This window comes from Miniopterus schreibersii (genome assembly GCF_964146895.1).
Source record: "Miniopterus schreibersii genome assembly, chromosome: 18".
NCBI lineage: Eukaryota > Metazoa > Chordata > Mammalia > Chiroptera > Miniopteridae > Miniopterus > Miniopterus schreibersii.
In genome coordinates this window covers 14158893-14186177 of record NC_138121.1, presented here as the reverse complement: position 1 = coordinate 14186177, position 27285 = coordinate 14158893, and the positions used below count along the sequence as shown (strand labels likewise).

At 46.4% G+C, this 27285-nt stretch overlaps 2 protein-coding genes across 7 annotated transcripts; one reads left to right on the top strand and one right to left on the bottom strand.

Moving 5' to 3' along the window:
- Positions 1 to 127: 127 nt before the first annotated feature.
- B3GNT9 (UDP-GlcNAc:betaGal beta-1,3-N-acetylglucosaminyltransferase 9) lies at positions 128 to 3087 on the top strand. The gene is made up of 2 exons (XM_081118536.1): positions 128 to 241; positions 600 to 3087. The coding sequence occupies exon 2, from the start codon at positions 620 to 622 to the stop codon at positions 1826 to 1828; it is 1209 nt and encodes a 402-aa protein (XP_080974662.1). The 5' UTR covers positions 128 to 241; positions 600 to 619; the 3' UTR covers positions 1829 to 3087.
- Positions 2638 to 26512, bottom strand: PHAF1 (phagophore assembly factor 1). 6 transcript variants are annotated; one of them, XR_013997546.1, is made up of 18 exons: positions 26452 to 26512; positions 26222 to 26342; positions 22166 to 22248; positions 18445 to 18528; positions 14627 to 14670; positions 13187 to 13266; positions 12805 to 12899; positions 12067 to 12164; positions 11873 to 11985; positions 8844 to 8977; positions 8143 to 8226; positions 6684 to 6766; positions 6182 to 6225; positions 5671 to 5714; positions 5462 to 5520; positions 4808 to 4880; positions 3983 to 4146; positions 2638 to 3862 (listed from the first exon to the last, which is right to left on the bottom strand). XR_013997546.1 is itself a non-coding variant. In XM_081118534.1 (17 exons), exons 2-17 carry the CDS (start codon positions 26283 to 26285, stop codon positions 4060 to 4062), a joined length of 1269 nt encoding a protein of 422 aa, XP_080974660.1. In that variant the 5' UTR covers positions 26286 to 26342; positions 26452 to 26512; the 3' UTR covers positions 2638 to 4059. The 6 variants fall into 6 exon arrangements, 5 of the variants coding, with proteins under 5 accessions (XP_080974660.1, XP_080974657.1, XP_080974661.1 ...); XM_081118534.1 differs by having other exon boundaries at positions 2638 to 4146; XM_081118531.1 differs by lacking the exon at positions 3983 to 4146.
- Between the last annotated feature and the right edge of the window lie 773 nt (positions 26513 to 27285).

The following is a 27285-nucleotide window of genomic DNA, read 5'->3' as shown; positions in this document are numbered from 1 at the left end:
GTTAAGATTCCTCTCCGAGATTAGTCCCCACTCGGAGATAGCACTCCCTGCGTCTCCTGGGTGGAGCTTAACTCCATCTGTCGGAGCGCACAGCTGGAGGGTCACGTGGCAGCGGCCCCGGCCCCCCTCTTCCTGCCAACGCTGCACTTGGCCCAGGCCAATCCATGGACGCCCTTGGGACCCTGCGCTGAGCCCCGGAGGCCCCTGGCACCCGGGGCCGCGCCGCTCCCAAGGGCCTAGCGTAAGTGTTGGGATCCCAAGAACTGACGTGGTGGGCAGAGAGGAGTAGAAGGGGTTCAGCCTCAGCGCTGGGAAGATGGGCGGGGGTAGGGCTGAGGCTCTGCGGCTCCCAGCCCGGGCCTTGGAGCACCACCCTGGGCCGAAGCCGAGGGGGTGGGAGTTGGCTACTTGGAAGACTTCTTGCCCTTTCAGGGTGCCCATCCGATGCAGGGTGGGGGATGGGGGAGTAACGGAGCCCAGAGTAGGATTATACTGGTGGGGGCATTAACAGCCGGTAGCTGGGGAACCTCGGCGGGTGGCCTCCCGCCCCTCCCCTCGGGGAGGGCGGGGCCCGGAACCCAGACAGAGTTTCTCCACAGTGGGCGCCGGCCACGCGGACATGAGGTGGAAGCTGCGCCTACGTGGGGACGCGTTGCTCACGCTGCTTCTGGGCGCTGCCCTCGGCCTCCTGCTGTATGCGCAGCGCGATGGTGGGGCCCCGACTACCAGAGCACCGCAAGCTCAAGGGAGGGTAGCGCTGGGGCCCACCCCCGGGCTCCGTGTATTCCAGGCGTCAGACGCGGGCGCAGCCCTGCAGGCCTATGAAGAAGATACACCAGAGCCACCCACGCCCACGGGACCCTTTGACTTTGGCCGATACCTGCGTGCCAAGGACCAGCGACGCTTCCCCTTGCTCATTAACCAGCCGCAAAAGTGCCAAGGTTATGGCGCACCCGGCGCAGGACCCGACCTACTCATTGCCGTCAAGTCAGTGGCGGCGGACTTTGAGCGGCGCCAAGCCGTGCGCCAGACTTGGGGGGCTGAGGGTCGCGTGAAGGGGGCGCTCGTGCGCCGAGTGTTCTTGCTGGGCGTGCCCAGGGGCTCAGGCTTAGACCAGGCCCACGCCGAGGGGGCAGGCAAGCAAATGCGCTGGCGCGCCCTACTGCGTGCTGAGAGCCGCGCCTACTCGGACATCCTGCTTTGGGCCTTCGACGACACTTTTTTCAACCTAACACTCAAGGAGATCCACTTTCTGGCCTGGGCCTCAGCCTACTGCCCCGATGTGCGGTTCGTTTTTAAGGGGGACGCCGACGTGTTCATGCACGTGGGAAATCTGCTGGAGTTCCTGGCAGCACGGGATCCGGCGCAGGACCTGCTTGCGGGTGACGTGATCATACAGGCGCGGCCAATCCGGGCACGAGCCAGCAAGTACTACATTCCCGAAGCTGTGTATGGCCTGCCCGTCTATCCGGCATATGCTGGTGGAGGCGGCTTCGTGCTTTCGGGGGCCACGTTGCATCGCCTGGCCAGCGCCTGTGCGCAGGTTGAACTCTTCCCCATCGACGATGTCTTTCTGGGCATGTGCCTGCAGCGCCTTCGGATCACGCCTGAGCCTCACCCCGCTTTCCGCACCTTTGGCATCCCTCAGCCTTCAGCTGCGCCACACCTGCGCACCTTCGACCCCTGCTTTTACCGTGAGCTAGTTGTAGTGCATGGACTATCCGCCGCTGACATCTGGCTAATGTGGCACCTGCTGCACGGCCCACACAGGCCAGCCTGTGCACGTCGGTGGCCTGTTGCCGCTGGCCCCTTTCAGTGGGGCCCCTAATTTATCACAGCCCCAAGCTTCCACATTCAGACCCAGGATGTAGTGGGAGCTTGAATGGGAGTTTCCCAGGTGTATGTGGTTTTTCCCCAAAAAGGGGCAGAAAAGTTCAGGAACCAGCTCGTGTCAGGTGTCTGCTTCCTCAGGGTTCAGGGAATGAAGATTGAGCTTGGTTCCTGCCCCCGTACTGGGAGCTGATCTGGAACTATGTAATGACAACCCTTTGAGATAGCCAGGGCTGAGGTTGAACACCAGGCTCTTTGTCAAGCAGGAGGGCATGTCTGGTCCTCCTAGAACCAAGCAGGTGGGAGGAGGGGGTGGCAAAGGCTCATGGAATTGACCACACCTTGGTTTGAAACCCTTAGGATGATGCAGACACATACAGGTCTTTCTCAGAGCTAGACCCCTTAGGGAGGTGTGGGGACTTGGCTTCAGTCTTCACAGAACTAGCAGATGTTAAAACTCAATCTGAAAGGCATTTTGCTTCCTACCTGTCCCTCCAAATTGGATTATCAGCCTTGTCAAGGTCTTCAGATCTCCTTTTGAGAAGCCACCCCCTCCTGGGCCCTGGTTTGGCTGCAACACAAGGAATCGAGGCACATAGGGATGACCAAGTGCATGGTACTACCTAAAGTCTTTCCCATCCCCAACTACCCTTAGCACAAGAACCTATACCCACACAACTATGACCATCTCCTACTGGAGGCTATACTGCCCCTCAGAAGGGACAAGGAACCTCTTCTCCTAAGATGATTCCACTATACATTTTCCCATAGTCTTAAAAAAAAAAAAAAAAATCAATGTCTCCATGCTTACTTTAGTACAAACATCCCAGCAACAGCACATGGTGAGCTGTTGCTGAGGGGATAGGTCTTTATTGGAGGAGAGGTATGGGCAGGACATGAGGAAGGTTCCCCCATTCCAGGAGGATGAGATCAGTCCTGGCTGCCCCAATAGTGGGGATGTGCGGGGAGGGGTTGGGGGTGTCTCTGGCCAGGCCACAGTCCAAATGGGAAGACACCAGTCAGTCACAAAATCACGAGAGCGCCACACAAGCCTGGATGTAGGCCCAGGAATCATATAGGAGCCTGGGGCAGGTCCCCTGCACATTCATCGTTAAACTATACAGGATGAGGCTGTACATGAGTTAATTACAAAAGTCATATTTACAAAAATCTGTACACACATTTGAAAAACTCACAAAATTGTCATCTATGTATCACAAGTTGCTAGACCAAAATATTAAAAATGGGATAAAATTATACATTTCTCTTCTCAATTCTTTTCAAAAGGTTAATATTTTTAAAGCACATATGCTACTTTCCTTAACAAGACCCATGAAGAGACTGAGCAGTCCAGCCTTCCTTGAGTCCCCAGAGGCCTTGAGCCATGAATGGGCCCAGCCAGGGGACACTGCCCAGGGTTGGGGCAGGGGAGCCGGCCCACAGTGCAGAACAGAATGCTGAAACCAATAAAGGAGGAAGATGTCTTTGGCTAAAACTTTGGCATTAAATAAAAGAGGCAAACAGGATGGAAACATGCAGCCCTGCCAGCCAGGTTGGTACAGAACAGGGCAGAGGCAACCTTGGAAGGCTGGCTCCAAGAAGGGTTGGAACCGGGCCTGGGCATGTCCCTGGATGGTAGAAAACTGTGTTTCAACCACTTGGGTATGCCTACAGGGCCTGGCAGGGATCACATGCAAGAAAGGAACAAGTAAGGGCAGGTGGGCCACCTTGGCAACAGCCAGCTCATCAAGTAACTAAAGTGGATGTAGTGCAAAAGTCACAACCAAGTGGACATGCTACCTGCTTGCCTTAAGGGTCATGTGGCAATGCTGGGCCAAAGGCAGGACCTTGTCCTCATCCTGGGTGCCTGAGTCCTCAGCCACAGAGAGTCCCAAGTTTTCCAATGTGTGTGGGACAGGGGAGACAGAACCCTGCCTCCTTACGTGTTAGTCGAAAGCTCCTGGGTCCAGGTATCAAGGCTCAGAGTTTGTGCTTCTCTTTGCAGTCTGTGTCCCCTGTTGGCACCAGCAGGCTGAGGACGGACAGAAGAATATCTGGGTCTCTCACCCCATGGCAGAGCACCCAGCCTGAGCCCCATCTCAGAACATCACAACAGCCCTGCAACACTGGCAAGGTGTCCAAGAAAACCCACAGGTGGCACATGAAGGCCCGCTGAGGAGGATGCGACGCACAGTTCCACGGGGGAGAGGGGCATGGGTGGTGATGTCCCTAGGGGAGCTCTGCTGTTTTCAGATGGGCACCAGGCCTGGGGGGGCCATACAGGGTCACCGAGGCAATGTGGTTATTCTGCATAACCTGGTGTGAGAAGAGGACAGCAAGTCAAGGGGGCGGAGCAGAGCAAGCAATCAGACCCACAAAAACCACCAGTGGGATCAGCACTGGGGCTGTGACTGCAGAGAAGGGACCCAAAGGTCCTGTACCTGGGCGTGGAGGTTGTGTGTACAAAACAACTGAACACAGGGCTGGGCCAATCCCTCAACATCCCTTATCTCATGCTAGGGGTCATCTCTGCCCCAGGGTCTGCCTGTGCCTCATGGTATATATAAATTTCACCACGCCCATTTGTCCAGTTCTGGAATTTAGGGGCCTGCTGAAGGTTATGGCATCCAGAAGAGAAACCAGGGGCAATCCATTCTTCTCCCAGGCCAACAGGGCCTCTATAGCCATTCAAGCCCTACCTGCCCTGTGGTTCCCTTCCCTGCTGTACTGTTTTTAGATATAAACCTGAGATTCCCTCTACCTCTCATCTTAGTGGATGTAGACCATGCTTTAGCTTCCTGAATTTCTCCAACATAATTTCTGAACCCTCACTGTTAAACTGAATAGGCCAGGTTCTCAGCAGAGTTGTTGGGGAAGGATTAACCTGCCCAGCAGGGCTGTTAGGTCCTCCCTGATCTCTCTCAATGACTTTCCGGTCCCTGCTATCAACACTGGCCCCTCAGTCCTCAGGGCTTACCTCAAAGATCATCCGCTGAAGACCAAAGCAGAATGTGGAGCCAAATGGGTTGGTGTTGTTTGGGGAGGAGGACCTGAGGCCAAGGAAACCAGAATTAGAGGGGCAGGCCGAGGCCAGGCCACCAGTCCCTTTTGGGATGGAGGTTATTGACAAGTAGTCTCTAAGTCCCATACAGGCCCTGAGCTCCTAGAGGTAGCAAATAGCCTCACTTAGCTCTGAATCCTACATAACCCAACACGGTACAGAAAGTTACTGTGGAAGTGGACTGTGGTGGTAACTTAGGAGGCACAGAGCCTCAGGCAGTATGGTAACCATGTATTGGGTATTGAGCTGTGGACTACAGGAGGTAGCAGCTTTGATGGGAAAATAAGGTCCCAGGACAGTTAGTCATACCTGCCCCCTTTGTGAATAACTAGAGGGGAACAAGGCCCTTATACTAGGAGGTACATGGAGGAAGAGAGAAGCTATCCCCAGCAGGCAACCTCTTTGGTACAGGTAAACAAACAGAACAATAGGCCTGTGTGTTTAGTACTAATGCACAGGGTAGGGGCAGGGGCAGGAAGTATGTGTCTATCATTTCTAAGCAATATCCACGGCTAGGCTTCCCTAGGCCTTCTGATGGGATGGTCAGAGATAGCAACCTCCCATACTCACCTGTGCAGGACAACAGGCTTCTCCACAGGGTGACCCAGGAGCTCCTGGATGTTGTCCCACTGCAAGAGGGATGGAGGTGGCAAGGGGTTAGCAGGGCCTGACCACACCTGTGATCACTGGCTGGCCCTGAGAACATGGGTCCCAGACTACTGGCAGGTTCATGCCCACCTGATTTTCAGGCTGCATCAGGTGGGAAAATAGGAGCTCACCTTGCTATAGGTTGTGCACATTTCTGTCTGACCATCTGCATTTTCTGAGGAGAGAACAAAGAGTGGTTGGTAGCTAGCCACGCCCACCTGTGACCCCAGTCCTAGGCAGAACCCAGACCTGGCCACCCTTTGCACTGTGGATGAGTACTGAAGGAGGAGACACAGATTGTGAGCTACACTAACCAGCAGTGGACAACAATCAGAAGGCTGGGCTGGAGCACCTGGATGATCATCTGTAGAAGGAAACTCTCCCTTCCAGAGACTAGCAATCCATGGTCACAGGAAGCAATCTAGAAGGCCTCTATGAGACTACAGACAAAAACAATGCAGCCCCCCACTCCCCAACAAAGAGCTTAGCCCAGAGGAGCTGAGGCTATGGGCACAATCAGGTGGGCAAAGGTTCCACTAACCCACCCACTATCAGCCTCTCTACTTTGATCACTTGTCCCTTCTCACAATGAGTGACTGACCCCAAAAGCCTTTTCTTAGGCTGAAGACACTCGCTACTCACCTTTCTTTATGGCTATTGGGATCTTGAACTCACAACGGTGATAACTAAGAGAGAAAAGGCAAAGGGTAAAGGCTGGGCCCTCTGGGAGGCCTAACCACCCCCACATCTCAACTTTGCACCCCAGGAAAAACAGAATCAAGCACACCTGTCCAAAGCCCTGGCACTGGGCCTGACGTAGCATTCACTGGGGAAGGCCAGATTTAGGCATTAGAGTTCAATAGGAAAAGGCATAGCTCTGGGGTCTGAAGGATCTATCACCTTGGATAAGACACCAAGCTTTCTGAATCTATTTCCCTATTTGTAAAATGGGTACAGATGGAGACACGTAAGGTATTGGACACTGTAACAGGAAGAGAACAAACACTCAGGAAATGTTCACTTCCCATAAAACAGCAAGAACTCAGGTGTAGATAAATTAGTGAACTCTAAAGCCATAACCTCTTTCCTGGTGATTTTTAGTCTAAAGCCCACATCTCAGAGGGGCAGGTACAGGTATACTCACATGTTAAAATTATAATGCCCAGGATAATTGGTGTGAAGGACAAACTTCTTCACTTTGTGAGTATTCGCATCAAAGAGGATGTCCTGGGATAAAAAACAAGGATGCTCAAGTCAGGAAATTTACTGAGGCAGGGCAGTGGTCTTTCTAGGTTATGTCCAACTAGAGACACCGATTCCACAATGAGGATGCTTGTAGGCAAGAGCTTTCTCCCAAGTAATAATTATGGGGACAGCTGAAGCCAAGCAATTCTAACTGGACATTTTCAGTGAGAGGGGGCACCCAACCATCCACAGGACCCCCCCACCCCATTCCAAATCTTGTACCAGCAGTCCGGGCACGCACAGGTGGCTACAGCTCCCACTGCTTGGGAACTCAAACACATCAGATCTTTCCTAACAAGCATCTGATAAAAAAAATCTAACTGAGCAGAGATTTTGACTTAAAGGCTACCAAGATTTAGGGGCCATCTAACTCAAAGTGCTCAAGGCAACCCCTGGACCAACGTTCCAGCCTCTTGACAGCACTCATACCTAGATTTGATATTGCCTATTGAATACTTCCTATCCATCACATCCTGCCCAGTGTCATACCCTGCCAGCTGCTCAGGTCTGGGACCACAAGGTTACCCCACTCCACCCCTCCATCAGTAGCTACACTAAGTCCTATTAGGGCCAATCCATTTGCTCCTATTATCACTGGCTCTAGAACTCAAAAAGAGGTTTGGTTTATAAAAGTGCCATTCCTTCCTGGCACCATCCTAGCCTCAAGAGTTTATGATCCCACTGCTGCTCTCCCACTACTCCTAGCTCTTTCCCACATAGGCCGACCCAATCTTTCCTTTCTCCTCCTCTGGAATCTACCCTTTCTTTCCTGCCTCAGGACCCCAGGCCCTAGAAAGCTCATAGATTAGAAGACTCAAGATCCAGGTTAGACCTACCCTCTGAGATGTACCGTGCTGGTGTTTACACAATAATTTCTCACACACAAAATCCATCTACCAGCTGGAATGTCAGCACTGATGGTGACCATAAGCTCCAATCAGCAGCACCTTAGGTCTCGAGCATACGGCTACAATAATGCCTCTGGGGTGATCCCCTAAATTCATAAGCACACTCCCACTGTTTTTGAGCCTTTTTAATCTCCCAGTTTTGTGACTCCAGAAGAGGTTCATATGCTCTGCAAAAGGGCAGTTCCTAAAACATCTTAACCTGAATGATTTCTACAGACTCCACCTAAGGAGCATGTTTCTGTCAGAGAAGACAAACCAGGGAACCCGGTGTCGCAGCAATCTTGGAGGCAGAAAAGGTCTGCCATACAAGACAACACTGGGCAAAGCCATCTGGGGCTAGGTTCCCTGCTACCAGGCACAGTTACAGCTACACATGTACACATAGGTGTGCCAAGATTCACTGCCCACCCCTACAGAAATTAAACGCTGCTCTAAGGAACAATAACTTACCACTCCGAGAGTGAAGTAGTTAAAAAAGTAGTCATTGCACTTGGAAGGAACTTGTTTATGAGGGGAAGGAGAATGAATTTTCATCTGTTTGGGAAAAAATAATGAATTAAAATCCAACCCCTTAATACTGTTCTTGGATTAAATTAAAGTCTACAAATTGTTTTCTTCTCTGACATTAAGCTGTTGGGTAGGCAAGAGTGTGGGAGTTCAAGCTGCTGGTGCCAACCAACCCAGCCAGCTGTGGTTGACTACAGACTGGGCCCTAGTCTCCAAGGAAAGGCAGGACAATCTGACCAACAAGGGTCAGAAAAGAGCTTTCAATTTACTTCTCCATTTGCTTTAACAGAACAGGTTCTATGAGAATATTATATTTATTCAATATTTAGTTTATATTTTCTCAATATTAAGTTAATGATTTTAAAAAATTGCGCAGCCAGGCGTGGCTCAGCAGTTGAGCATCGACCTAGGATCCAGGAGATTGGGGTTCGATTCCCGGTCAGGGCACATGCCCAGGTTGCAGGCTAGGCAGCCAATCAATGACTCTCTCATCAATGATGTTTCTATCTCTCTCTCTCCCCCTTTCTTTCCTCTCTCTGAAATCAATAAAGATATGTTTAAAAAAAATAAAAAATAAAAATAAATAAAAATAAAAATAAAAAATTAAGAGGCCACTATTTATTTTATAAACAAATCTCCCTCACCTTGTCTTCTGACTTATAGAAGACTTTGTGTGGAGAACCAAGCATGCTAAGAACATCTTGGCAAGAATCGCCAAAGTACACTGAACGTTCAAATACCCGCATCTTGGCATCTGCTAACAGGCCAGGTCCACAACCTGTAGAGAACAAGGGAGAGGCAGTCAGGTTCCACATCAGAGCCTGAGACCCTGAAGCCCAGGGCCCTGGGGGCCCCAGAGAGGCCACTAACTGCAAGCTGCATTATCAGGTCTGGCTGATGGGCAAGACTACATACAAGCAGATCACCAGGGATTGAGATGCTACCAGAGATCTCTATGTCCTCTAAACAATGCGAGAAACTCATTCAATTCCACAAAAATGACATGGCATTCTGGAAACATCATTTACTCACCCACCAAATATTTACTATTGGCCATTATAGGCTAGGGCACTTTGCTAAATGTTGAGGAAACAATGGTGAGCAAAACAGACACAGTCTTTACCCACATGTGGGGTTTATGGCATGAAGATCCCAATCAGATCATCACACAAATGACGGACGATAAACAGCAGCATAGGTGCTATGAAGTATATGATAAAGTACTATTATTTCTTGCCACTTTGCAGGTCCTAACAAGATAAAGGGTTCTTTACATTAGGAGGTACTTCTCAATGGTAATACTCAATAAGAGATTGGACCTATGCCCGGCCAAGCGTGGCTCAGTGGTTGAGCGTCGACCTGGGATCCAGGCGGTCGGGGTTCGATTCCTGGTCAGGGCACATGCCCGGTTGTGGGCTTGATCAGTGACTCTCTCATCATTGATGTTTCTGTCTCTCTCTCTCCCTCTCCTTTCCTCTCTCTGAAATCAATAAAGACATACTTAAAAAAAAGAGATTGGACCTAAAGATCACTTTATAACAGCCAAGAGTGAAACACCTCACTCCCTAATTCCACAAACATTTGACAGACACATTAATACTTCAAGAGACAAACCACGTAAGTGGAAAAATGAAAAAATCTTCTGATTTGTCAAAAGTTTTTTCTTTGGGAGGAATCTTTAAACCCTGACTTTGTCTAATACATTTCAGAAATGGCTCCAATTAAACACACACTATGCAGGCGTGGAATAGTAATAGACACACCATTAGCAAAATTTCCCCCATTCTGTGGATGCAAAGACAGAGTATTTTGTCCAAAAAAATTTTTTTAAAAATCCAAGAGTCTGAGGAGGACTGTAATTCCTGGTACCATAATAACCACCAATATCAACTAACTCTGCATAGGGCTTTAGAGTTAACAAAGCTCTTTCACGCATAACAATCCATTTGTTACATAGAGAAGACTTCAGGGATCCAATATATGAAATACTAGGTGCTGAGTTCTCCAATTAACCTGAGTCTTTATTCACAGCACATATACGCTGAATGCATGGTCCACCTTAACCTCTGTGCACAAATCTTGCATCTTAGGCAAGTCTGGAACCCACCAAATTCCTGTCAAGCTGGACTGTGTGCCCAAAGTCTCCAGGCACCCAATACTTGTGATGTCCAGATGGGGCTATAGGGAAGGTGCCCTTCACAGGTGAGCTTTCTTTTTCTGCCTGAAGCCTACCCAAGTAAAATTACCTTTAGTTTTAGGAGATTACTTTAGTTTCGGATTCCTTGAAGTGAGTTTTCTTATAAATTATTGCAGGGGCCAAAACAGTTGAACTGATTTTCCCTGTTAAAAGCATCACTGTAGGGCCTGGCTGGGTAGCTCAGTTGGTTAGAACATTGTCCCCATATGCCAAGGTTGTGGGTTAGATCCCCGGTCAGGGCACATACAAGAATCAACTAATGAATGCATGAATAAGTGGAACAACAAAGTGATGTTTCTCTCTCTCTAAAGCAAACAAACAAACAACAACAACAACAAAACCATCATTGTAGCCATAAGGAAACAGATGGGAGAAATGGGTCAGTTGAGACAAGCTACCCTTCTGCTTGCCAAATGAAACTCTCAATGAGTACCAGATTGGACAATAACTCAGTGAAGCCTGACTTAACAAAATGTTTTCCCCACTGACTCTGTAAGCAGTGAGATGTGACTGCTGGGAGTGTGTTGTACAGGGTGGCAGTCAGAATTAGCTCCTCCTCCTGTCACCTGGGATAACTGCACCACCCTTGACTATCCTGCTGTTTCAAGCAGCAATCCTCTGGAGAAGACAGACCCTAAATCATTTGTGCTGCCACATCTCAATTCTCTAAAAAACTAGAGCTCAGATGCAAATCCCTTTAAGTAGCTGGTGTTGTGCCTTGGCAAAAAAAAAAATCACATTTTAAGAAATTTCTAACCTGGAGGTTGTGAACTGTCTAATTGTTCAGGGCAGTAAGTTCAGTTTATATAACAGACCCTTAACAGTTAAGAACCAATGCCCAGAGACTAATGCAAGACCCCAATTTAGAACAAATCCTGGCTAGACTGAGTTCTATCATGGTATAGCCTCTATGTTGACTCCCAGGCCCTCTTTATGGAGGCAAGCTCCACACTGGAGATCTCTGTCCCACTAAGCCCGATCCAAGTTCCAATGATCTGAGATTGGCCAGGCATAAGAAACCACAAAATGAGGCATGAATCCTGGAGAGACCAGCTACTGAAGGCAACAATTCTTTTCATTCAAGGCCAGCAAATCTCAGCTGGGTGTGGCCAAATTACAATTCAACAAGTCCCTCCTGCCAGCCTATACTAAGAACTGGGCTTAAAGGGTAGAGACCAGGCAACACTGTAGCCCACAACATACATCTCCAGGAAACAGCTTGGCAACCAATGCAAAGCTACATATGCTGTCAGAAGGCTTATGCACATGCTGAGGGAAGTAAAGTGCTATTGTTTATTAAAATATGATAATAAAAAAACTATGTCTTGTCCCTTCACAAATTTAAATGAAAGCTTTAACCATAAACATCTGCATCATTTGTCTTCTACCAACTATCCCTAAGCACGTGGGATTTTAGACTGTCTCAACATGGACACAAGAGGGAATCCACCACCCCAAAGCCTATTAATAACTGACCTGCGGCAAGTAGGCGAAGTCGTAAGCCTGAGGGTCCAGTTCCATCTCGAAGAACATCTACACTCTCAGCATACACATTGCCCAGGAAACAGCTCAGGGGCATCATGGGAGCCCTGGGGGAAGGCACAGAATGAGCACAGACTTTGCTTTACCTCCCAGGCCTTAGCATGAAGCTTGTGCTCCCCAACACATACTTCGTGTCCTGTAGGCTGTTTCCACTGTAGATGTACATTCGTTTCACAGTTGCTCCGTGGGGTATCTGGAGAGAAGCTAGACCATGGGCAAAATTGGGCTGCAAACACAGGACAAAAGTTTTACTCAGGGCACACTGCAGGCCATGCGACTCAGGCTCTGGCACTTCCCAGCACTCATGGTCTTCATGAACTGGCCAGATCAAAGCACATACTAGTTAAATCTGGCTCTGGGTCAATAAACTCATCCCAACCACACAAGTACATCTTTAATTTTACTTTTTCCCCCTTTTCTTTCTTTCATCAAGGAGAAAATGCAGGAATGCCCCCTTTAATAAAATGTAAGCCTTACGAAAAGCTATCGTTTCATAACCCTAAGGATGAATCAAATATTTTGCTAAAAGCAATAGATAACTAAAAATCCAGGATAAATTCAAATTCTAGGTCATTGAGAAAAATGGTCTACTGATTGGGAGTTTTAAAGCAATGCACGAATGGATTTACCTCTGAAAAGTGAGCTTGACCTCACTCTGCAGTTGGAAGTGCCCTCTTTCTGGGAATGCCAGCTTGGGCTGTTCTTCCTGTCAACCCTACCCATTCTACCCCCTTGGCCCCTGAAGACCTCAAGAGACAAGGAAACCAAAGAAAGGGTACCTATCTAGTCTACCTTAATAGCACTGTCTGCTGACCTATATCACCTGGGCACTGGGCAACAAATACCAGGGGAAAGGAAGGGCTAACCTCGTACTTGGGAGCCTCAGTCCACGAGTCTAACTGAAAAGAGAAAGACAGTCCTCTGAAGTTGAGGTGGAAGAGCTGCTCAGCGGAGTTGTACACTGTAGGAGTGGGGAGAAGAAAATGGCATGGCTGAAGTTGCAAACATTTGTTTATAGCCTGGCAGGGAGTAATGACTAGCACCACTTCACTTCCTTGTGTCTTATTTCTGAACTGACCTACTAGGGCTGAAAACAAGGAGGAGGAGTTTTCCTTTACACTCAAGTACCAACCCCCATATACTGTAAGAACCAAGCTTCATGGATTGTGGTTGGGATGGTACCACTTGCCAGGTTTATCACTATGGGCTGCCACAGATGACCAGAGGAATCAGATGGACTTGGCTTACCTCCAGGATGGGTTGCACCGAAAGACTGGTCAATCTGCTCAATGGTGGGAGCTATGGCCTGAGAGTTAAAATGTACTCCACTGAAAAACAAAGATACTTTTTAATACCAGGCTTCCCAGGATGGGCTCACAGATCAGTGGAGATGGTGGCTAGAAAAGTTATTCTTAAAACATGGGTGGGTGAGTCTACAATTATATCAAAATAAAAGTTTAACTAAAGAACTTTTAAGTAAGAGAAAATGAATGAGGTCAGGACAAGTCAATTCTCCTGAGGCTTATATACAGAATTGGTCCTCCAGGGCCTCTCAAGACATCTGTGGTCACCAGGTACAGTTAAGAATGAAATAAATCCAGTCTCAATTCCAGGCATCCAAACTTAAATAGTGGCCTCAGGAATAAATAAGTGTTAATGTGTTTTCCCAGGATGCCAACTAGTAGTTGGCTTGAAAAAGGAACTTTTTACAAAAGGGATGAACATCTTAAAAGAAGGGTGTAGCCAAGCAAGGCAACTTATTTTCTTAAAAGACAGATGAATTGGGTGACTGGGTAGATGGGTGGGTGAGGGATGGATCCCATGCAAAGAAAAAACACCTGGGGGCTGGGCTCGGGAGTAAAGGGGGGGGCATATGATATCAGATGATAAGCATGAAGAGAAGGCGTTTATGACTTTAAGGAGAATGCTTAAAGGTTAAGAATAATTTTTTGAAAATTAGTATCATTTATTGAATACCTCTTTTTTAACCAGGCACTGTGCTACGTGCGTTATTTACCAGCATTATCTCATGCAATCTTCCTAACCCAGCAGCCACATTACTGGTTTCATTTCTCTGATGAGAAAACAAGCTCAAAGAGGTTAAGTGACTTGTCCAAGGTCACAGAGGTTAATAAAATGATGAAGCCATAACTCAAGCCCAGGGCAGCCAGACCTTGGAAGCTCACTGAACAGAGCACTCTAGATGCTAGAACAGTGCCTTGCCATAATGGGGGTCAAATATTTGTGCATCATACAGACATGATTTTAAAAAGCATTTTTTGGCCCCCCAATAGTGGTCCTTCAGGCATTTTCTTTAGCATAGGCTTTAGAGTCAGACCTATTTGGACTGTCCCAATTCTGTTGCTCATGAAAGCATAAAGAGGTGCCAGAAGTAGCTGTGCAGATAGCTGTGACCCAAGAGACAGTAACATCACCTCTGAGCTGAGGTCCTGCTTTGTTGTGAGGATTAAATAATTTGACATATATACACAGCACGTTGTTAAATAAGGTTTCCTTTTCTTCCCCTGGAAACTGAGTAGGCTTGAAAGTTGCCTGAGGAAATTGTGGCACCAGGCTCTAATCCTGGAACTGCTGTGTATGGCATTCTTTTACTAATATAATGAGTGTAGTAGATAAAGCCCACTTGTACCAAGCCTGTGACATATACCAGCAAGGGAGAAAACTCACCAATATTTTAACTTTACTTTAGTCAAGTCATATACTTCAATCACCTAAAAAAAAATTTTAAGAGTTGTTAATGCTCTGTCATTGAAAAATATTAAGAAGACATTTATAGGATAGTGAAGGAAAAAAAAAAAAATCTATCACTAGCTGAAATTCTCCTGAAGCAATGCACATTAACTTCAGTTCTCATTTTTAAATCTGGACGAAAAACCCCATACCACACACAGAATAACCTCTCCTTCCCCTTCTTCCAGTGGATTGTTCAACAGATGCCTGTGGATGCTCTGGGTCAAGGTTCTTATACCTATTCTACTGTTGGGTCATAGAGAAGACTGTGCATAACACCCTACAGGTCAGTGAAACCCTCCACAGAAAGAAATTCACGCAGTTTGTTAAGATTGTAACCTTGGAGCCCTGGCTGGTGTGGCTCGGTGGGTTGAGCACTGTCCCATGAATTGAAAGGTTGCTGGTTCAATTCCCGGACAGGGCACATACCTTCCCTTCCTCTCTCTCTAAAAAAACAATAAAAACATATTTTAAAAAAGAAAAGAAAAGGTTGTAACCTTTGATATGGAGCCCCCATCCTTCTATTCCATACTTTGCTGCATATAAAAACCCAAATCAAGTCAAAAGTAACTTCAAAATACTGTGGTTTACAAAACAAAAAGATGGAGGGGGATGTCTATCCTGCTAGAAAGCAAGTCACAATACATTAACTTAGGACAACTGACAATATTCAGATACCTCTTTAATGAAGGGCATCTGTTTAAACCTGGATAACCTTAGAACCCTGGTGAAGTTTCAATGGGGTTGGCCTAAAATGAAATGTCCAGAACTCAAGGCAGAGACAAAGGAAAAGTTATTGAACACTCAGCCACTAATGGTGCCAAGTACTATGAACTATGAAGTCCTCTATGCTAATGGTGTCTAGGGCTTGTCAGCCAGCAGGATGGCTGGCTGGGGCCTGGAGAACCGTCTACCATCCTCCAGGTGGGAAGTCTTGGGCCTCATTTTAGAGAGCAGAGCTGGTTCAATATCTGTTTGTCTGGCAATCAGCCTGACCCTGGAAGAGGCTGTGGGAAATTGGGTATAGGAGCATCTGGCTTTGTCACAGAAACTGAGACACAATAGGCAATTCATTCTTGCCAGACTTTGTCTCTAACTTTGTTTAGATCATAACACTGAATTTACAAGTTGGACAGACACCTCTTAACTATAATGTAGCTATTCTGATCCTATCTGCTACTAAGAATTGCTCCCTCTGCTGGCTGTCACAGCACTTGAATCAACCCTTTGCTACACAACTTGTGTATGCTGTCCACTGACCCCACTAAGTTAAGGCCCCTAAGGTCTGGCTTATTAGTTTGCAAAGGGAAGTACTTCAACATGTCAGGTGAGTTGGCCTGGTATGAAGCTAGCTAAGGGCAACATGAAGCTCAAAAGCATGAAAAGAGATGCCAAGAGACGTCATGCAAGGAAGGGCAGGGAAACAACTATGATTCATAAGATACCTAGTGTCCCTTTCAGAAAGCCTGGGCGTGGCAGTATATCATGCCAAATTGGTATGCCATTTGACCAAAGCCAGGGTCCCATGTTGGAAGAAGGCCTCAACCTTCAGCCAGAGATCTGCTCTGATTAATACCACCACAGCTGGCGAATGGCACCTCAATGGCTTCCTACCACTCACCCTGTGGGGTGAGCCTCCAGGATGTTCCTCCTATGTCACTGTCACCCACCTGCTGCAGCTCAGACCAACATTTATAGATGGTTCAACCCTGCCTGCCAAGTGGACCAGAGTTAATGACAGGGTGGCACTTGTGGCAAGGAACCCAGAGTGCTGACCATCTGGGAGTCCTTCATGTCACTAGGAGAATCTATCAGCAGATTTTAGGCAACAGAGCTTGCTGGGCCATAGGAATGAGCAGTTGGGTAAGTCTAAAGTTCATGATTTTCTATCCTCTGGGCTGGAAAAGTCCTTGATTTCACCAGAGAGGAGGAGACATGGCAGCAGCCAAGATAGGAAAGGAAAAGACAGGTGGCTGTAAAGGTTGTGACTTGGTGAAACCTCATTCCACAGAGCTCACTCACAGGTAGCGAGTAAGGGGTTGGGAAAAATGCAGGACACAGCATGAGGGAGAGGTAAATTCTGAAGCCCTTGGATGGAGGGCCAGGAAGATGGGTCAGATCAGACCTGGTGCCAAGCAAGGGTACCTGATGGATTGCTTCCTCAGTTTCCAGAGGCTGAGGCAGGGCCCTAGCCCCTCCTTGTTCACAGAGGCAGAAGACTTTACCTCCTTGCCCATTCTAATGTATTTCCCATTCCTCACATTTCTGCATAATGTACTCACACTATTTTCTTCAGCTTTTATCACAGAGCTTAAAGCCACTCTGACTCTCAGTGGCTAGTCACCACAACTGGTAATATAGGGTTAAAAGCTTGGTCAGGCAGACAGACCACTTATCCTCTCTCCCTCAGCTGTCTCACTGGTAAACAGTACCACTCACAGGCTTATTGGGATTAAGTTAGAAATGCATGGGAAGCACTCCGCCATGAGCCTAGAATGTGCCAAGTGCTCACTAAATACATGGTTTTGTCCTCACCATGCTGTGATTCTATGATGGGCTGCCTAGCCAACCTTTTCTGTTGTCCACTTAGGTTACTTCCAGCTTTTCATTACTATGAAAAGCCCTGCTATAAATATCTGGCAACATTACCCTATCCATAACCTTTTTAAGATATGTTTCTTAAAGTGGATTACCAAGTCAAAGGCAAATGACTCTTTGTAAAGGTGTTTCCAGATTAATTTCCCCCAATTTGTGACAAAGCCACATTGAAAGCCATCCTCTATCTTTTCTCATTATGGAACTTCGGGTCGGTGAGGACAGGATGACTGAGTCCACAAGGAGAGGCAAGGGAGATGTGGGGCTAAGTATGTTCACATTAAACCCTGCTTTGAAAAAAAACCTTAAGTGAGGAATTCTCATTTCATGTAAAGAGTCTTTTTCTGTGTTCTATCTTGGCTCCTCAGCAGCTCATCTGTGATGGGATGTCAAGAATTAGGAAGTCTTTTGGAAAGGCAACTCCATAACCTAACCAGGATGATGACTCTTCCCAGAGCCACATTCAATCTTGTGACTCTGGGGCATGAGTCTGATGTCACATGACTAACCTGTGAAGCCCAGTCATTTGTAAATAGTGTATTAAAAACATCCTGGACTGAAACAGGTGTTAGTAAATAGCACTTGAGCGCCAATTAAGACAACCCTACACACCAGCAAGGTGTTTATTTACATTCTCAAAGGAGCTCAAGAATCAACTCATTGCTGATGGTGTTAAGCCCCAAACCCCAGCATTTTAGGAAGAGCAGTTCCAATTTTCATCTGCTAAGTCATATTATTTGTCCCAAGACTGAAGTAAAATGAGATACATAAACCTGACTAAAAGAATGTGTTTTCATTTCCTGAGTAGATACCCTGGATTGGAATTGCTGAGTTTTAGTACCCCTTTAAAGACTCACGATAACCTATGCCATATACTTAGCTCCTCTCGTTTTCCTATTCAATTTAAAACCACCCTCCCCATAGCATGTTCCCCAAATCCTCAATACTCTTTCCCCTTCACCTCTAGAGCCTGGGACTAGAGTCCTTCCCAGAATTTTTCCAACCACCAGACTCAGTTTCTCTTTTTAGGGAAACAGGTATGGCTTCAGTCCCCTACCACCTGGTGGTCTCTGTACCATAAAAGTTTACTCCCACTTAGGAATTTCGGAAACATCTCACAACAGCACATATTAATCAGCCTGACATGAAACTTCAGTTACCTTAAGTCTCTGATTGAAAGCATCAAACAGTAGTTTGATCCCGTCCTGAGTCAGGTTAAGGATGAGGTCATGGCTTAGAGGAGACTACAAAATAAAAAAAAACACACTCTGAAAAATTAATTTACTTACCAGCACCTACTGAAAGCCTTACAATATAAATGCAATACACAGGGAATATCTAAGTGCAGACTTCTTCCCCCAACTAACAGGGTTTGGAAGCCAGAAACAAACTATTGCATGAATGCACAGTGTGCTCTATTTCCAGCCTACAGCTGCTGCTTTATAATATTGGCTGAAAAGAGCCTCTCTTTTGCAAAGCCTATATTATTACAGGCTTTGAGTAATAATACCTGGGGAAAACAGCCAAAATTATGTGAGTATATAGGCCACTTTCTTTTGAGGGTCCAGGGTCCAAATCTGTAGCATGGGTTTACTGCTGTCAAACCTACAGAGCAGATGATGAGGAATGTAGACCACATGAAAAAGCCTCACGAGGATCCACACTCAGTAGGTAATGCTCAATTCATGTCAGATAAACCTATGTCCATTCACTCTCAGCCTGTACCATCCACAGGGAATACTTATTCTTTGACTCTTTTAGGCCATATTCCAGGACAAAGGAGTACTTTGTGATAGGATTATGAGAGATGACACTCTTACTCTTTCCTCCCCTCCCCCCACCAACCCATATCACATTTGCTTCTTTCTGAAAGGCCCAAGTCTAAGATCTAAGGAATCATATTTCTATATTTGCCCCTTCTGAGCCCTGGGGGGAGGGGAATAGCAGCACAGAATAGTGGACAGAGGTGGCCTTGAGTCCAGGTGAGCTGGTGACCTTAAGTGACTCTCAAAACTTCTCTGAGCTCTAGTTTCTTCATGGGAATACCATCAACCCTTCCCTCCAGGGTTGTTGTGAGGATAAGTAGTAAGTCAGAAAGCACTAAGCATAGCACACTGCACTCTTTCTTCATGTATGCCCCACCTGCCCGCTTCTAGTCCAATGCAATCAATTCAAAGACTCAACATCTGAAGACTCTCCATACCCCTAACCAGGTTGCCCAGCAGAAGGAAAACAGAACCATCTAAAACTGCCCTTTCTTGAAATTGGCACACAGTTCTCAAAAGGATTTAGGGAAGTTTCTTTATAGAGCTCCTCAAAGTAGGCAATGAATGACAGAGGTGTGGCTGTCAGAGAGATAAAGACTGTGCCATTGCTGGTGTGGGCCTCAGTAGAAAACTGCTCTCCAAAGAACCTTCTGGGATTAGTTCAGGCTGTGCTCCTGTCCACCCCATTGATCTTCACAAGGTAGCAGGCCATGGTGGCACCATAACTCACAAACACTAGAAGAATGCCGTATGAATGTCTAAACCATTAGGTCTCAAGTAAGACAAGATAATGGACTTAGAAACCCTGACCTTATTCTCAATCCAGAACACACAGTTCCATTTCTGAGAGGGCCATTCCACAGGGGTAAACAGGATGAAAAAACATTTTAGCATCTTTCAAGATCCATGCTTGGAGGAAGAATGCTAAGAGGATCTAGATTTTTCTTACACTCTCCCAAGAATTGATCATTTTCTTCCTGGCATTGTTACAATGCAGGACATAACTAAGCAAAAAAAAAAAAAAAAAAAAAAGAAAAGAAAAAAAAAATTTTAAATAAACTTTTTTTAGTGCAACTAAGCAATTTTTAAAAGGAAGCAAATAAATCATCCTTACAATCAATGTTTTATCAGTACTTTGTATCTCCATTATGAAAATACACACTATGTGATGTTTAAACAGGCCCTTCTAGTAACCCAGCACTATGCAGTCCTCCATATGAAACAATTCAGCAAAGCTGTTTGTTGCAAGTCATTAACATCTTCTCCCTCTAAGAAAGATGGGGCTTATTTGATATACACACTTCATTTCCAAGGTGTGATTTGCTTCAGACAGGGTATTTCTGAAATGTTTAATGGGCCAAACTATTCTCTGCACTTAATGGAAAGCAAGGAGACAAATGGAAGGAGGGAAGAATTGGAAAGGACCACATGTAAGAAACACCACATCAGAGATCTGAGAGACCACCTCCTCTTGATCCTCATCAAAAGATTATTCTGCCCTGGCCAGAGTTCTCAGCGGTTAGAGCGTCAGCCCGCACACTGAAAGGTTTCAAGTCCAATTCCCAGTCAAGGGCACCTACCTGCATTGCAGGTTCAATCCCCAGCCCTGTTGGGGCACGAGGGAGGCAACCAATCATGTTTCTCTTTCCCTTCTCCTCCCTCCTTCCCTCTCTCTCTAAAACTCAATGGAAAAAATATCCTAAGGTGAGGATTAACAACAACAAAAAAGATTATTCTATTATAGGGAAACTATATCCATTTCATAGGAGAACCAGACTAATTATTAAATCTATGTTTTTAAACCGATTCTAGTTGCTTAGAAGATAGTGTGTGTGGGGGAATTAATTTAATGCTAAAACTACTATTTGTACTCCAAAACTGGAATGACAGACAACAAAGACAGTGATATAAGAAATAAAACATATGCTTAAAAATGCTTTAAGAATGTTTAAAGTCTATTTTCAAATGTGTCTAATCTTGGGGCGCCCAAATCTGATTTAATTAACTCTGTAAGTTACCTATAAGCTCAAAAAGCCAATTTTCTTGAGCTGCTTCCTGTTTTGATGGCTGCTACTTGTCATGAGTAATCCCCTCATGGTCTAACACTGAAAGTCAGATTAGGTAACAAATTATCTGGGTGCAACAAAGAGGAAAAGCTACCATTCTTCACTTTAAGTGAAACTGAGAAGCATCACAGAAATCTTACCCACTTCTAATCCTTCATGTCAAAAATAATCTGTCAATTGCTTTATGATCTGAAACTAATTGGAATAAATACAACTAAAATCATCAAACTGGTACTTAAGTTGTCTCAGAAAAGCCATTTGAGGACAGCCTGTAGCCTATGTAGGCTCAAAACTACTCCCTGAGGTTTGTGATGCATACGGCACTACAAAGGTTCTCCACATGGCAGCATGTGCTCTGTGTCATAGAAGAATCACAGGTTTCAGAAGTCAGTGGAAGGGAGACTGCATTTTTAGAGAGATGAAAAATCCTATTTCTAAAGGCCTATGAAAAATAGTTTCTAACTTTATGAACTTAAAAAATCAAATACTATTATTTCAAATTCTGATGTTCCGGAAGTTCTTCTCTGGTGCTAACCTAAAATATACTCTTTCTGGAAACTGAAAAAGTCTTTGTAGGTATACACAACATTATACTATAGAGATTAATTCCTGGCACAATTGACCAACATTTAATAGAGACTACCATAAACTGGACAAAAAAGAATAAAATATGTCCATTAATTGGGAGCCAATATTTTGCAATTTCCATACATTAGATCATTCTCACTAAAGAGGTGAGGTATACCCACTTCAAGTCTGGGATGCTCTGCTAGCTAGAAATCTGCACTACAACAATCCTGAACACAAACCAAAGCAACCAACAAAGCAGAAAAGAGTATTATTACTACTCCTCAAAACCTGGCAGCACCAGATTATCAAGACCAAAAATTTTAGAAAGGTACTTGGTAACTGACTAGTGCTAAAGGTTTTCCATTCGAATACACTGAGCCAACAATCCTTGACAGTCAGCCTTTCCCAGATCATCAATATCTGGAGATGACTCACTGATTACGGATGCTATTTCAGCAAACAAATCAGCTACCACTCACCTGTTCACTGTAGAGAACTTGGACATTTTTGATGATGCGACAGTGCTTCTGAAGAATGGCTACTGCCTGAGCCAGAGGCATTCCTGAAATAGAGCAAGGACACATGTGTGGGTTACTTGGGCTGTCCATTTATTGACATCTACCACTCTGCTAGGTATTAGTCCCTGCAGTAAAGTCTGGGGTGAGAGTCAGGGCAGGGGGGATCACTAAGGTTTACAGATATTAGAGTAAATCAAAGTTCTGTAAGTGGTAAGTGCAAGAATAAAGTTAGCAGCAAGCACTAAGGGAATAGCTGAATTGTATAAGGGGAGGGAGTTCATATACAAATATACAAAAAGATGGGGACTTCTGTGATGATCCTAAGCAGGCAAAGAGCTTTAAGAAGGCAAAGTCAGCATGAACCAAAAAACAGTGAGAAAGCACTGACTGCATGACTCTGGAGACGGAGAGTCTGGTTCTCATTCTGCCATGAACTACATATATCCTAGGACAGTTCCTTTCTCTCTTCCTTTGTGACATCTGTCCCCTAATCTCTCAAGTGACAGTCTGTAGGAACACATGACTTGTAAGGGCTCATTAAAAGCATTAAAAATCACACATTTACCAGAATCAACTTACTTTACTAAGGATTTTTACTGGGTCCTTATCTACTCACAACTATCTTTTAAATCTTAACACTTGAATTTTGAACTGATGGCCCATGATAAATAGATTTACATATGCTTCCCCTCCCCCCATTAAAAAAAATCCCAATGGTCTCTCAAAAGTTCCAGGGACTCACAGGGAACACCAAAAAGTATGTTTTCAAAGTCCATTATATTTCAAACAAGACACATATGGAGAGACAATTAAAAACAAAGTCTCAGACAATCCAAAAACAAAGACTCATAGCTTTATGAGTGCAAGACAGTATGTGTGTTATTCACCACTCTCTGAAATCTGGCTTCTCTTCTGTATTCTGACCTCTAACATCTACCTAGTCACTCAAGCCAGAAACCTCTAGATTCCTCCATCTCCCCCATCTCTCCAAATTTAGTTGCCAAACTTTCTTCCTAAACCCATTCCCATAAAACACTTTACTACAGATATCCTCTTTTCCAGTAAACCCAGAGACTCCTTGATAGTGTCCCAGGAAGCTACTACCAAAGAGAATTGGGAATCTAGGGAAACTATTTTCTTCTTCCCACAGTACATCATGCTCTAATTATTAATACCCAATTGCTTATAGTTCCCTACATACCACCTATCTTTCCCATTGTTTTGTTTTAACCTGACTGGAAGATTTATATATATGGAGAGTTTGGATGAGAAACCTAGCAGTAGGCTTCTGATAGGGCCTTCCTGGTGTTCACTAACTCCAGAAATGGTACTGGCTCCTGTAGGTTGATAGGAAGCCTTCCCTGAGCCCCCCAGGTCAAGTCCCTTCTCCCCTTCCATAGCACTCCATTACAATAAAACACACTATGTAATCCTTCCTTCCCACTAGACTAACCTCTTCAGAGCATAAGACTATTTCTTATTCAGTTTTCAATGTTTGTAAGCAGAGTCCACAGAGGTACATGCTACCTTCAACAAAGTGAGCTTTCAGTCTCTCTGGAACAAGGTACTCTCAGAGAATAAGGCTATTCTCCAGTGATCATTTAAATCTACCCTCTTTGGGCATTTTCAACACTAATTTTTTTAAAAACAATTAAAAAAAAATTATTGGTTGCCTCTCATATGTGCCCTAAATGGGGATTGAGCTGGCAACCTTGGCGTATGGCAACGATGCTCTAATCAACTGAGCTACCTGGCCAGAGCTTCAATACTAATTTAAAAAAACAAAATAAGACATGCCTCCACATCATGTGTTATGCAAATCTCATTGAAAACAGCTCAAATTTGCACTGCCTTTACTCCATCACTGATCAAGCCATCAGTGGCATTCTCAGAGATTCCTGTCCCTATGTTGTTGGCATTTCTCTAATCTACCAACATCAAACAAAGGCCAGGAAAGCAGCCAAGAAGTTGGATGCAGCTCCCCATTATGATGCCAGGCAGATGATGGCAAAGTCTAGATACATTGCACAGATTCCAAAAAGAAACCTAGAAACAAAGCTGAGCCTATCCTCAGAAGGGTAGAGCAGTGAGTAGCAGTGTCTGCTATTTTTTTTTTTTATCATCTCTACCTTTCTGAGCCTAGTAAAGGCAGTGCATCTAGCAAATGGAGATTACTTTACAAGGCTGTGGTGACTTGAATTAAGCACTGCCTGGTTCTCTAGCCTAGGAATGTAATTCTAAAGCACAAATCCACTTCTTAGGCCTAGCCCTACCTATCAGCCCCAACTGCAGTTTCGATGTATGAGGGCTGGAGAAAAGATCAAGAGTGGAAAACAACTTTTTTTCTCCCCCCAAGCCTGGGGAAGTTAAATGACCACCATCTCTTAGGCAAACAGGATTTTAAAATGATTTTTAAGACCCTCAAAAGCTCAGGCCCCTTTATGTGCTTCCCCCCAAAGTTCAATTCTGAACCCACTGTACAGAAATGCTCTTTTCACTGTTTTTGGTTGCTATTTAGACAGTTTGAAAGAACTGCCCAAACCCGTGACTCCTGGAAACTGGCAAAATTTAGAAGTGGGAGTTAAGGTCTCAAAACAACAGCTGACAGAAGAAGCCTTGCTCTCCCACCTAGTTTTTTGAAAATCCTGTTCTCAACTGACACCTTAATCACTACTTTTGGCCAAGAAGACTCTGTACCACAAAGATCCAGAACTCAGTAGCAACATCAAACACAATTTGAAGCTATAGTTGTGATTCTTACTCTGCCCTGTTAAATCCTGGTGTGAGCAGAAGCTGTGGATGGTGAGGTTCTTCCCCCATCAGCATGAAAAATAGGTCTGGAGGCAAAGATATCACTAGCCTCCCAATCAAACTCTTGTTGCTTCATAAGAGGCTGGAGTGTTTCATACTAGCTAAAATTTTGGGAACAACTCTGCAGGACCATGGTGTAAAGTTATGAGAGAAGTTGGCTAAGAACTCTCAATAAAACTGGCTTCTACAACCCAAAGGTTTATAGTTCAACTGAGCACCAGCAGGGCCCTACCAATAATCCACCCCCCCTCTCCCCCCAGTTTCTCACCTACTGTCTCCATAGATGAGTTTTCCAGATTCAAGAATAAGTTATAGCTCAATAGAGCAGCTGACTCAGTCCAGTAGCCCAAATTAGTGTGACAAAAGTTCAGGCCTGCACAAACAAACAGTACCAACACCTGCTCCCCACCCCCTTTTCCTAGTGCTGGAACATCAAAGTAAACACAGGCTGGGGTTACTGAACACACATATCTGTACACACAAAGGTAGTGACATTTCAGGTGAGGAAACTGGGCCAAAAACCAAAAACTGACCAAATTGAATTTTCTACAAACTAAACGTTAGTTTCCCTGAACTCCTATTTCATTCACAGCTAAGGTCTGGGTTTAGGATTACACCACATCGACCGCTTTAAAAAAGAGAAGGAAACAAGTCATAAGTTCCTTTAACACAGACTCTCAACTCATTTGACCAGATCCCCAACATCTGATTATGGGATGAGGCCTAGGTTTCCCCTTCTGAAGAAGCAGCCAACCCACAGCCCAGAAAAGCAAAGCGAGGCAGGCTGTTGTGGCGTTTAAGAGTGTCAGTCACTTCTCCGCTGTTGCCTCGGTGAAAAGGAATAAAGGAATAACAGTAATATCGACCCTTAAGACCCCCAGAAGGCCGACTAGAGATAATTACGCACCAGAGAGTAGAGCTTGGGCTCGCGAGTTTGGGGCGTGTCAATCATTATTGTTATTACTACCGCACCACAGCCCCGGGAGCGGCCCTGTTAAGGCCTGAAGCGAGGGCGTCACTGCGATACACCGGCGGTCAGGCCGGTTGGAGCGGGTATCTAGTGCCTAGAGCCCCAAAAGCCAATAGGACGGAAGAGGCGACAAACCACCGGCGCAGGGGAGTAAGGGGCAGAGATCAGAGGCGGGAAGGGCCCGGAGGGAAGTAAGAACAAGAGAATAAGGTCCTGAGGGAGGACCCCACACTTACCCAGCGTGAATTCCCATTGCTCGTTCCCCAGAGAGCGCTCGGGCACCACCTCCAGGTCCAGCATTAGTTCGGCTCGCCGGGCCGGGGCGGCCTCCCTGCGGCAGGGCAGACGGGACCGGAGCTGAGGAGACAAAGCAGCAGCAGACCCGTCGTCTCCGCCGTCCCTCGGCGGCCCTGCTCCCCAACTCCTCCCCGGTCGCCGGCGGCACTGGCCCAACACCACACCTCACCTCAGCTCACCTCACCAGCAGCAGCCGCCGTATAGGGACAGCGGCAGCAGCGGCAGCGTCTGCAGCAAAAGTGGCGTGCCGGGCCGTAAAGTGTGGCGGGGGCGGGGCGGGGGCGGGGTTCAATCGCAGGGGAGGGGCCTAAGGCGGAGTCGCGCACGCGCAAACTGCGGATCAGGCGGCTTTGACAGTCCCGGCGACGGCTGAAGGAGGCCTGGCGGTCCCACGAGGAAGGGCTGAAGTAGGAGCCCCATACTTCGTGAACCCCCACATCCGCACACGTTTCACACGTCGAAACAAGGATGTGTACCCCACGCAACACATACATGTGACATGGTTATACAATCCCCATCTGCTGTCTACATGCACGTACGACTCACATTCAATGGGAGCAAAAAGCGAGTTCCAAGGGCCCACCATCTGAGGCCCAGCAGGGAAGGAGGGCGCGGAGTCCCGGAGTCCCAGGGCCCGCGGGCGCCCTCCTACCCCCGACTGGGGCCAAGACTGACGCCGGCTGCCGCTGCCTCTAGTTATCCAGGAATGACTCCTTCCCCACCCAGCTGCTCCTGGGGCTCGGGTTGAACCCAAAGCGAGTGAGGAATGTGCTCAAGGTCCAGTGTAGGTGCGGGGGAGAGAGAGGCAGGAGAGGAGCTGGCCGGGCCCCCGGGCTGAGCGCAGCTAGAGGTGCGCAGGTCTCCCGGTCGCTCCCTCTCCCCCGCCCCGCCCCGGGCCCGGACCCGAGGTCGCCGGCAGCAGCTCAGACTGAAGCCAAAGCTAGTTTTGCCGCCAACACTGTGTGGTCTAGACCAAACCTTCGGTGCTTCTTTGTGCCTCAGT

Bases quoted from the DNA above. Each gene is read 5' to 3' on its own strand.
- B3GNT9 (XM_081118536.1), top strand. From the start codon at position 620: ATGAGGTGGAAGCTGCGCCTACGTGGGGACGCGTTGCTCACGCTGCTT.
- PHAF1 (XM_081118531.1), bottom strand. From the start codon at position 26,285: ATGCTGGACCTGGAGGTGGTGCCCGAGCGCTCTCTGGGGAACGAGCAA. The intron at 22,249-26,221 runs GTAAGTGTGGGG...GCTCTATTTCAG, and splicing joins GCAATGGGAATTCACGCTGG to GAATGCCTCTGGCTCAGGCA. The intron at 5,715-6,181 runs GTGAGTAGCGAG...TTCTCTCCTCAG, and splicing joins CCCAATAGCCATAAAGAAAG to AAAATGCAGATGGTCAGACA.